The sequence below is a fragment of the Lactuca serriola genome, chromosome 9 (assembly GCF_051521515.1).
Source record: "Lactuca serriola cultivar US96UC23 chromosome 9, Lser_US96UC23_V15, whole genome shotgun sequence".
Classification (NCBI taxonomy): Eukaryota; Viridiplantae; Streptophyta; class Magnoliopsida; order Asterales; family Asteraceae; genus Lactuca; species Lactuca serriola.
Window position 1 is genome coordinate 137,787,048 of NC_136416.1, and position 12,657 is coordinate 137,799,704.

At 37.2% G+C, this 12,657-nt stretch overlaps 1 protein-coding gene across 1 annotated transcript; it reads right to left on the reverse strand.

Moving 5' to 3' along the window:
• Positions 1 to 1,297: 1,297 nt before the first annotated feature.
• On the reverse strand, positions 1,298 to 7,445 carry SDE3 (P-loop containing nucleoside triphosphate hydrolases superfamily protein). Its single transcript, XM_079018520.1, has 5 exons — positions 7,211 to 7,445; positions 5,317 to 6,152; positions 4,834 to 5,004; positions 2,441 to 3,901; positions 1,298 to 2,016 (listed from the first exon to the last, which is right to left on the reverse strand). Exons 2-5 carry the CDS (start codon positions 6,118 to 6,120, stop codon positions 1,552 to 1,554), a joined length of 2,901 nt encoding a protein of 966 aa, XP_078874646.1. The 5' UTR covers positions 6,121 to 6,152; positions 7,211 to 7,445; the 3' UTR covers positions 1,298 to 1,551.
• Positions 7,446 to 12,657: the final 5,212 nt, after the last annotated feature.

Here is a 12,657-nt window from a genome sequence, read left to right on the forward strand (position 1 = left end):
CGGCAAGTCTAGGGTGACAAAATTATATCGAAACTGACGCCTGAAGAAAGTCGCTTAGGCATATCAGTCACATTAAGCATGGTTATAATAACTCACATAGAGTATTAACAATCATTTGGTTTACGGGGCTAATGCCTCTTCATTTGGTTTTATAAAATATATAAAACTATATGATACTACTTTACAATACGACACTACTTACATTTTTGGTCTTAGGATTTTAAGACTACATTTTACACTTAAGAAAATATTGGATTTTCTAGAAAACTTTACGCTATCATTTACAAGGAAACATTATTGATTTTATTCATATAAAAATGTTTATGAACTCACCAACTTTAATGTTGACGCTTTTCAAAACTGCTTGTACTCTCAGGAAACCAATGAGCAAGTATTACAAAAACATTTTGAAGACAAGCATCTCTACATCAGGATTTCTACTTTTCAATTATTTGTACTTAACTTGTAAGTAAACAAGGTCTGTAAACAATGTAAACTTGTATTCTCAATGTATGAATGTTTGTAATGCTATGATTCATTTGTATTCAATTGTTATGATACTATACATGAAGTCACTCCATCTGCCCTCAGACGTTTCTGCCGTTCTGGTTTGGGAGTGTGACAGCAACTCACTAAGCTTTGTGCTTACTGTTTATTTTTATGCTTTCAGGTACTTCCGGTTCGAAAAAGAAGGACCCTGCGTGACTACACAACATCCCCCAGAGTTTTCCGTATAGCAATTAATGAAGTTACTCTGATGTTCAAATAATATATTCACTATGATCGGTTTTGAAACAACTCGTTTGTAAGATTTGTTGTTTTTCTCATAGCGTAACCCGTAAAAACTTTGTTTAACCCCTAACTTTTCTTTCTAGATCTGCCACTGATAAATATAAGCTTATACATAGAGTAATTGTGACGATTAGTAAAGAAATTAGTCACATAGTTCTTTTAATTTACTAAAATTGTCTATTGAAGTAACATTAAAGTAACGTTTTATTTTTTTTAATTTAACGTGGTAGTAACTATTAACTAATGCGGCTAAATGACTTATATCATGGTCTTAAAAGTGTAAAACACTAAGCACAATTGACAACTGAAACATACGATTAGTAAAGAAATTAGGTTTCGTAACCAAACGCAACCTAATTTTGTGACTTGTTTTTAAGATTTTGCATTCATATTCCCCTAGACAGAAAAATGTCATAGCAGCCAAACCAAACCAAACATGTAAGAGATTTTAACCCTTTAATTCCTTCATTGATTTAAGTTCCTTATAAATATTAAACCAAACATGTACGAGATTTTAATTCCTTCATTGATTTAAGTTCCTTGTAAATATTCTAGGAACCAAACAAAACGTGTCCTTGGAATTCAAATGTTAAACCTAAAGCATACAAAATGTAATAAATAAAAGACGATGCGATGTGAAACCCCTATTATTAACAATTGGGTCTCAAAAATTCATTAACCAATTTAAAAACAAAACAAAGCAACAACCTCTTTTTGAAAATTAAACTCATAACCAGACTCAAATTCACAGCACAGTTTCTAAACCTTTCCACAATCACCAGGGACAGGGACAGGGAGAGGCGATCCTTCCCCCCAATTATCAGCTTTGGCAGCAATCTCAGGGGTGTCTTGACCCCAATTATCAGCAGCAGCAGGGTGTTCCCCCCAGCTATCAGCCTGTGTAGGGTTTTCACCCCAATTATCAGCTCCTGGCACTCCCTCCCCCCAGTTATCAGCTCCACCACCCCAACCATCGGGAATCCGATTCGAGTAGTCTTCCCAATTATTATCTCCGGCAGGTGGCTGAGGATGGTATTCTCCCCAATTATCATCTCCGCCGTTGAAATTTGCATCACCATCCCCATCCCAATTGTAACTAGTGTTGTTGTCCTGCTGTGTTTCAGTTCCCAAATCAACAACGTTTTCTTCCTTTTCAGGAAGAAAGCAGCCTTTATAAGAATCGTTATCAGCACAATGCCATAGAAGTTTGTTCCAATGTTCATCCTGCCATGCCATTTTTATTTTCATTATTATTCAATTTCATCACCCACAACCAACCATTATAGAATATAAGCTTTTTGGAATTGCATCCCACTTGTTCCAATGTACTTTCCTTTATTCTTCTTATTACAGCATTGTACTTTCAAATTACCCCATTGCTATAATGGGTAGGTAGTTTATTCAAAGTAAAATGCCATTTGATAATAAGAATAAATGAAAGTACACTAACATTGAACCTTCAATTCTTTTCTTCTTTATTACAGCATCTTATGTATATTCTCTATTATGGCATTGTACTTTGAAAATTTTACACATCATAGCAAAATAGCAATGTAGTAGGTTAACATTAATGAATGCTAGCTATAGTAAGATTAATTTGAAAGTAGAATGCTGTAATAAGAAGAGATAGGGATAGAAGGTTGATTACCTTGCAGATTATATGTGGATTCCCAATAGCAATCAACAAGGATCTTGCTCTAGTAATGGCAACATTAAACCTTCTGGGATTACTCAAAAACCCCAAACAATGTCTCTTATCAGTCTCGTTGTGTTTGATAGTGGATCGAACAGTAGATATAATGATAACTTCACGTTCCTGCCCTTGAAACGACTCGACTGTCCCAACCTTAATCTCGGACCCCACAAAAGTTTCAAGTGCTTTACTTATCTTAATCACTTGTTGTCTATACGGTGTTATAACCCCAATATCATGTCCCCTCACCCCCCTCTCAATCAAATCCATTATAACCTCAACTACCTCACTAGCCTCAATCCGATTAAACCAAGATGGGTTATTCCCTTCCCTCTCATCAACCCCTTGAACACCCTTAAAAACCACTGGGAATTCCGGTTTCGGGAGAAAATCTTTCCAATTCAAAGGGTATAAAGTATCCGCTTCTTTACACGAGATTAACTCCGACTGATAAAACAATTCCGAAGGAAGCGATAGAATCTCCGGGTGGCATCGGTAATTCCGGACCAGCTTCGTCACGTAATTCCGATTTCCATTCTTGTAAAACTTCGATTCACAGAGCCTCTCCATATACGATCTCCCTAACCCGTAATTTTCAGCATCTTTAGAAAAAATCACCGGCCCGAGCTGCACCGGGTCCCCCGCAAGAACAATTACGGTGTCCCGTCTGTAAAAATGTGAAATCGGAATCATGGATTCCGGCTCGGATGCCTGGCCCGCCTCGTCCAAAAAGATATGCGAGAAATGGCCCATTTGGAGACCTTCCGCGTAAAGAAGAGACGCGCTTGTGTAAGTGGATATTATAATCCGATATCTCACAAGATTTTCAAATGTCGGACAACTGAAGATCATCTCTTCATCATCATAAGAGCAAAACTGGAGATAATCGGGTTTGATATCATCTAATGACCGAGCTTGTGCATTAAGCCGAAGTAGATCGCCTTTTCGAATCTCAGCTCCATTTTCTTCAACTATGCGATCCAATATATGATCCGCAGCGTTATTGGAAGGGGCACAAACAAGAATCTGTGTGTTTCTTCGGTTTTTGTAAAGCTGAAGAATGGCTTCGGTTAGAGTGACGGATTTTCCGGTTCCGGGGGGGCCATGGATGATATAGGGGGGGCCACCACGGCAACCGAGGATCATTTCAACTGATCTTGTTTGTTCTTCATTGAGGTTACATGATATCGGAGTTAATCGGCGGGTTTCTATGGATCTTTGATTCAAGGCAAACTCCGGAAAGAGAAGGTCGGAATCAAGCTTTCCGGCGGCTTCTATGGCTTGGTATAATCTTCGCATGCCTAATCTGTTGTATTCGAATTGTACGTCGTAACGATCACCTTCCGAATGGTAAAAGTGGAGATCATCGTGAAACGATAGGTGAACTTCTTCTGCCTCCACACGTAAGATGTGCCCCTGTTGTCAACATTATACATTTATAGTACTAATATGCTAAATGAAAAACAACAGCTAGCAACATACTTTTTTTTTCTGTATTTATTATAGTATCCTACTTTCAGCCTTCTTTATTCAAATGAAAAACTGCTTTGTATTTGGATTACGTTGCATTGCAATAATTCGTAAAACTTTTCAGAGACTACTCTGTTGTAATAGGAAGAATTAGAAATGAATATATAGAATGTTATAAATGAATGTACGTTGCTATTTCTTTCATTCAGCCAAATTCATCCCTACTTCTATTTGTTTCTATTACAGCATTGTACTTTTAGTATATTTTTCTAATCGAGCCATTTTACATCCTTTGAAGGATTTAATTGGTAATATTTTCAACGTACAATGTTATAATTGGAAATAATAAACAGATTAATGGAAGTATATTGCTATTTCTTCCATTAAACCCTAGGAGTCCTAGAACATGTATTTTTTCGAGATAATGCAGAGGTTTATTTTTTTAGATATATAGTTTATATGAGGTTTCATCTTTTGACCATATAAATATAATACATGCATATAATAAGATCCTACTTTTATTTACTTCTGTTACAGCATTGTACTTTCAATCACTTTATTATTTAAACTGTTGTACTTTGATAAATGTATCCAATTATAACAATGTACTCCCAATTTTTTCCTATTAGGACATTATACTTTGAAAATAAATCTAAACAATCATAGCAAAGAAAATTGTTTTGTATTTGGATTACATTGCTATAAAATAATTGATAAATTTTTCAAAGTACAATGTTGTAATAGGAATAAATGAAAGTAGAATGCTATAATAATAAACAAACGAATGAAAGTTCATTTCAACCTATGAAGTCAGTCATAGAATATGTATTTTTAGAAATCATATTAAGTAAAATTTAGTTTTATGAGATGAAACAAACCCTATACAGAGGATATGCATTGTCTTCATTTAGGGATGAAGGCTTTGCAATAATGAAATCTCCCTGAACAAGCGATGGTCTTCTCTCAGCAAGACCTGGGACTTCTAAAGCAAGGAACCTGTATTTTCTTTTCAGAGTCACATTTTGCATGTCATACATTCTCATGTCATCCTGAAATTTAAAAAAAAAAAAAAAAAAAAAAAAAAAAAAAAAAAAAAAATCAACCATTTTAGAGCTACTAATAAAACATCATATACTTCTTCTTAGGTGCTTTGCTCTTTCTTTTTGAGTTAATGGACTTAATAAGAACAGGTAAGCTATATATATGTTAATATGTGTGTTTCTTTTTTGACTTGAAGCAGAATGAATTGTTAAGAAATAAAGACAGAGTAATGAGATTTACCTCATTCATTCAAAACCTATCCCTATTAAGCCAATTCAGTAATTTAAAAAAAACAAAGTTGTGGGATACTGGGATGTTACCTCCAATTTTATTTCCTCCATAATAATCAGCGTTTTAAAGAAGGCAACATAATTTTTTCTGGATAAACCTTCCATTAACGCATCAGGAGTGGTTTTACTTTCAATCATATCCCTAATATTCTTAGGAATCACATAATCTGGAAGCTTATATCTGTAAGATCGACCAGTAGCCTTAGCAGGACGAGAGGTCCTAATAACTTTAACCCCTGCATTATCTCCTCCAGGGGTATATAATTTAGGAAGTAAAGGCTTATTTCTCCTTGGTCTATTATACGGCTTGTTAGAAGTTAATGAACGCGAAATCTTATCTTCTGCCATTATAAAACCCACCCTTTCTATCCTATCATCATCCACATTGAAGTGAACAGCAGTTGTGTGCAGACCTTTGCTCACTGGTTTACATGATAGCCAAATGGTCAAAGTTTTGCCAGGTAGCAAAGTCCTGTCTTCCAATGAAAATGACTCTACAAACGATTGGTCATCTGAATCGGGTGAGGGGGGTTCCATCACCGAGAGGGTAAAACAGTCTTTTGGCTTAGAGTCGTATATCTCAACTGACCATAGAGTTACTGCTTCGGTGGTTGTGTTCCTGATAGTGACTGGATTGAAGATCCTTTCATTTACTGCTGCTACAAACTGAGGCTTTCCTTCTACTAAAGGAAATGGAGCTGATATGATGATTGGCCCCTTGGTTTCTTGATCATAATTATAGAAAGATCCATCGTTTGCAAAATCTATATTGCCAATATCTCCAACATCACTAATCACAGACCGTGTTTCATCATTGAAGTTTACTGAACCCATACTTAGATTTTGAGAAAACCGAGCTGTGTCTTCTGCAAATAATAAATGGTTAGCATCTACACATTCTTGCACGTATAAAAAACAAAACCTTACTAAGAATTACACCAACAAAGCAAATAACTGAACTAAGATTTTATAGCATGTAATACTTGTTAACTATATGATTCTTCTTTCTCCATCCATGTATAAGCTCAAGCATAAATCAAATATAAGCTTGAATGGCTAAACACCTACTCTTTTATTGCAAAAAAGCCTATTGATTTATCCACAACAACTTGTAGATAGTAAAGGCTTCTCTTGCCTATCAATGATGCATAACTTTATTCTTATAACGAAATACATGATGAAATTTTGTGATGATTGTGAACTATGTAAGTATGAACCAGCATAGGTGTGGATAGATAGTATAGATAGCACATTTGGAAACGATAGATTGAGAATAAGAGGTTTGATCAGAGCAATAGCCCTTTGATGTGTTATGAGTTGAAGACTTTGAACCAATGAATTCATGTGTCATTCCCTTGTGTTTGGGATTCATTGCTAGAATCCCTTCTAATATGATCCGATTTTCAAAAGCTGTCCAGAAAATGAATATGAAGAAATCATAGGATGAAGAATGATCCTTGGCTGAAGATCATCTTAGTCATGATTCAAGCCCTAAAGAAAAGAAATATCCTAGGCAGTTTAAGATCTTTGGATTCACGAATAAGCCTTTGTAGGTGCCAAAAAAACAGATTAAATAAGATTCAAACTCGAATCTTAATCAAAATTCCGATGAATTTATAGATACAGAATGTAACCTAGCTAAGTGATCCAAGTCCATTAACTTAATATTCAAAAGAAATCGGCCTTCAGAAATCAGAAATCTAACCAGAATCAACTAGAGGCTCCAGTTGAACTAAACCTGAAAAATCAGTCTACAAAGATTTTTAAGGGAAACCAAAGGTGGACAGAATAAATTAATAATCAAATCCGTAGATTCATTAATCCCCTACTTTTGGAAGCATGCATACTGCGTATGGTTTGGCGGGGTAATGTAAATTTCTCATAAACGACAAAAACCTAATACAGTAATGAAGAACTAGAAAACCTTTTGCAATGTGGTTAGTACGTCTTCTTCGCTAGATCGATTCCTTTATATGCTTCATCACTTTCACACTCAATTCATGATTCTTGATTCACTACTGGAATCGCGTGTAGAATGAGAAAAATGTTAAAGCGCTAACAATTTAGGGTTATTGTTGTTCACTGCGGATGAAGTGCTGAACTGGGGTGGTTTGGCGGAGGGTGTCAACGTACGGGGGTGAATTATTCCCTCCTCTATGGCATGTAAAGACTTCCTTCTTTATTTTATTATTACTTTTATTAATTATTAATATTATATTATAAAGTATTATACGAGTATTTTTAATCATTATAAAAAATCGATATCAAAGTATTGTTTTTTACAATATTATATGACAACTACTGCTGGAGCCTGTAAGTATTGATGGCCCATCTACAGCCCAAAATGTTATTTCAGTGACACTGGACACCATCATAGGCCATGTTTTTGAATATCAATACAATTAGGACCAAAAATAATTTTCAAAATTTGTAATTCAACTCCATTGTTTATGGTTTCAAGAATTCATACTTGGAATTAATCTTGATTACAAGCAAATGTAAGATTGCTAAAATATAGAATAATTTTGCTTTATTTTGTGATTTTTTAGACAATAATTAGGCTAGTGACAATGCACTTTTCATGTGTATCTCTTCCTTGTAGAACCGAACATCTTTATATAGAGAGAGAAGGAAAGAAGAAAGTAAATGTTCGGTTATTTTTACATGGCAAAGTCACAGTTTTTCCTATCAGTTGTGACGATTGGTCCTTGTGGGAAACTAACTACCGACTATATATGTAATATGTGGATTCGGTTTAAGGATGGGGCATTTGCCACATATCATTTGCAAGGTGTAACATCTACTTTTTCCCATGTATTTGCGTTTAAACCCTTAAGTTATGAGATGTTTGCAAATTGGGACCCCAAGGGCAAGTTTGTGACCTTTTGGTGCAACTTAAGTACGTTGAGCGTACTAAGCCCCACGCCAGTATGCTGCGCGTACTCCTGTAGGTCAGGCGTATGTGGTTCAGACCAAAACCCTAATATTTATGGTTTGTGCACTACTTAAGCACCATTATAGCCCCAAGACCTTTCCCTTTATCAGCCTCCATCCCAAGATCGATCCTCCTTGCAAACCCTAGTTCATTTTGAGCATTTTGAGTTTTTGGAGTGATTTTTGTGCTTCATTGTTTGTGAAGAAGGACCTTCAAGGAGTATGCTTTGCTCTCAAGATTTTGATCCAACATCTTCTCTTCATTGTGCACCATTTGGAGGTATAAAGCTTCAAACTTGGCTTATGTTTCTTTAGATCTTAGTTAAGCCTTGATTTTCTTCCTTTTTGTCCCAAAGTCTAAAGCTTAGTGAGTATGAGGTACTCCAAAGCCTTTAAGGTGTCCTTTAAGACGTTTTAAGGCATTTTAAGTCATAAAAATGCAAGCTTGGACCTTGATTTGTCCCCATGCAAGAGTTAGGGTGTAGAAAAAGGTTAAATAAGGTCCCGTTTGATAGTTTCTGTCTGGGAAAGTGTTGTATGGTAAAGTGCTATCTAGGAAAGTTTTCTGACTGGGAAAGAAACTATGTTGTTTGATTGTACATCTGATTGACTGTGCTGAATGATGAAAAAAAGTAATAAAAAATAAATTTAAAAAAAGTTATTTTAAAAAATTAATAATCCAATAAAGAAAGAAAGAGGCGGGGTTTGGTGTATAATTGTCTTTCCAGCCCATTCAGCCAGAAAGATATGATTTTGGGGCTTTCTGGGAAAGACATATCTTACCGGAAAAGACCCCTTCTTTTATGCAAATCAAACAGTCTTTCCGGTCCATTCAGCCAGAAAGATCTGTTTGGACCTGGAAAGATGCGTATCAAATGGGGCCTAAGTTAGGTTTTTAGTGTTGGGCTTCTTCTAGCCATGAAAAGTCATAAAGTTTGCAACTTTATAGCCTTGGGGGTCTTAGTAAGTTCATATATGAGTTTTGGTCGTACGGACTTAAGGCATTAAGACCTTAGCATGATTTTTGCCTTAGGGGTGCGTACGTTGGGTGTAATTCACCCCGTCGTGATTTTCCCGCTTCGGTCAAGTACATTATGTGTGCCGGTTGGTACGCCAAGCTTATGGCTCGATCCAGATTCGATGATTTTGGGCCTTTATCGTTGGGTTTTGCTTGCTGAGCTTGGACCATATATTTTTATGGTAATTTGCCACTTCTGATTTTGGGCCCATTTTGGTCTTTGGATGATCTTTAGGGTTGGGCCTAGGATATTTTATTGGGCTTAAAAGAAAAAGGATTAATTGGCCCTTTTTACTTTGGACACGAGGCAAGTAATGTAGATTCTTAGTTATGGGTTATGTCCCAATTATTAATTGCGACTTTATTTGTTTAGTTAGCACGAGGATTTTTCCATTCAGCAGCCCGAGCATTTGTCTGGTTTTTCAGCAGTTGAGGTGAGTTTTCCTCACTAGATCCACGGGTCTAAGGCACCAATGCATGCCCTTTTGCTTGTTATGTGGAATTCTAGTTGTCTTGTGACAATTGCATGAAATACCAGGATCTGGCCCCTCTCACTTGTATGTAAGACTGGGATTTGGCCCTCGACCTTGCAAGGAAAAACCATGGTGGTAGCCCATGGTACTTGTATGTTAGACCGGGATGTGGCCCTAGGTGTTGCAAGGAAAGACCATAGGGGTAGCCCATCGCACTCGCATGTAAGACCGGGATTTAGCCCTCGCATTACAAGGAAAGACCATGGGGGTAACCCATGACACTTGTATGTTTTTGTATGTGGTATTTTGGGGAACTCACTAAGCTTTATGCCTACAGTTTATGTTTATTGTTTCAGGTAAATCCAGTTCCAAAGGGAAGGGATTGGCGTGATGGCACAACATCCTCCCCTCATGGTTTCTGTATTTGAAATAATTTGTACTCTAATGTTTTAATACTATGATTTAATATAGTTTTAAACAATTAATAAATGACTTGAATGACTTTTAAATGAAAATTTTTATTACTATTTTTGGTCGTTACACAAGGGTAGTTCATTTAACCCCGTCATGGGTGTTATCCTTGGAACCTCACAATTGGTGCTGACCCGACCCATGTGTTCTCGATCTCAATTTGCCTTACTTGAGTGTGCATTTCGCACCTTGAAACTCATATTGTAGCTAAGGCTTAATTGATTTTGTCTCGAGTTAATTCTGACCATACTAAATAGATTGATGACACTAAAATCACAAAAATATAAGAATATGTGGGTATATTCTAAGGTGTTATTCGTTTGGTTTAATCGGCTATCTGTTTAGTAACATCCATAAATTAAAAAATAAAATAAAATAAACCTTTTCAAACATCCAAAAATCATTATTTATTACAAAATGTTTCCAAAATAGTTTCATATCAGAGTATCCTAGAAATCAAAATCAGAAAATATGAGGCGGTGCACGATCACGCCTTCGCCTTCTCGCGATCATCCGAAGTACCTGAAACAAAATCCAAAATTGTAAGCCTGGAGCTTAGTAAGTTCCCCCAAAATACTGATACATAACAAACAACACACATAATAACAACATGTAATGGGTCCACAGCTTCATAGACTGGATTACCCCCGAGCCAACAACATGAGTCTGGCGTGCCTTTCAGGCCCACATCTCACATCTGGCTTGCTCTCAAGCCCACATCATATGTCTAGCTTGCTCTTGAGCCCACAACTTATGATTGGCTTACACCTTCAGTCCTAAGGTTGGAATCTAAATCACCAGCCCTCAGTGAGAGTCTGGCATGCTCCCATGGCCCTTAGCTCACATATAGAATGCTTAAGAGTCCTCAGTATGAGTCTGGCATGCTCTCCCTGGCCCTCAGCTCATATCTGGCATACTCCGGGATATGTTAGTTACCGCACGGAGCAGTGTAACCTCAGCCATTCCCACACAACATAACACAACATGTCGACATGTAACAGCTAAATGTGCATACAGATAATCAGACAGTATCACTGATAATCCTACAAACCTACCGGATTAGCATAGCAAACTAGCATGCATAACTAACTCATACTCTGCATATCAACAACTAACTAATAGGATATCAGATCCAATGGGCCAGCCTTGGTGCCTTCGACCCCTAAGTATAGTGAGGACAACTCACCTCACAATGTCGAACTGAACTGGAAATATCAAAATCCCTAAACACAGCTCCAAACTCAAACACCTACAACCACCAATGAACCAATTCCATCAAGTCCCAAATTACCAAAATACCCTCATAAGTCAAACTTGGTCAACCCTCGGTCAAAGTCAAAGTCAATAGTCAAGTTCAACAGTCCATGTTGAGCCAACTCGTCGAGTTCCTCAATGTCCAGAAGATCAGGAATACCCTAACCAAATCGTCGAGTTGGCTATGCAGCTCGTCGAGTTTATTCAGCCCTTTTTTCATTCAAACGCTTTTAAGCGAAACCAAGGCTCCAAACTGTAGATCTAGCCTCCTAAGGTGTAGTTACCACATAAAGTTGCCACCTTTACGTGTATGCAAGGCCTCATGAGGTTAAAATGATAAAAACAAAGCTTAATAATACATGGAGAAGGGCAAATCTTTGATAAAGTCGATGACTTTTTGACTATGGGGCCTAAAGGAGTCCAGATCTGAACTCCTCACTTCAAAACGTGCTCAATACCAGAAATGCCTCAAGAATAAGCTAGAAATGACCTTAAATGAATGAAGATATCTAACAAGATGATGATCAAGGTAACAACTTTTTACCGTCAAATGAATGCCAAAAGAAGTCGATGTTGGATCTACAAGCTCTTTCTCGTTCCAAGCTTCTTAATCTTCAAGTCTCTTCAAGAAATGCACCAAACATACACTCTTTAGCCTCACACACTCAAAATAGGAGGTTAGCTCGATTAGGGTTTGTTTATGGACGTGAAGGTGGTAAGGGAGGCTGGAGGGAGGACATAAGGTCCTTTAAATAGGGTGCAAACCCTAAAAATTAGGGTTTTCGTGCACAACATCTACTCGTCGAGTTGGAGTCCTCCAACTCGTCGAGTAGGTTCCATAAATCACGCGGCCTAATCAGTCTCTACATGATGAGTTGGGGCATCCAACTCGTCAAGTAGGTCTAAAAATATGAATATAAAGCCTTGGATTTTATACCTGGGATTCAGGATGTTACAGTTCTCCCCCACTTGAACTAAACTTCGTCCTCGAAGTCTGCTGCAATAAACAACTCCGGATAATGCTCCCGCATCTTTGCCTCCAGTTCTCAAGTCCACTCGGATCCCCTCCGATGTTCCCATCATACCTTTACCAAAGGTACCTCCTTGTTCCATAGAACCTTCATTTTCCTCTCCATAATGGCCACTGGCCTCTCCACATAATTCAGGCGCTCATCGACCTGAATATCATCTAATGACACCACTGCCTCCTCATCTAATATG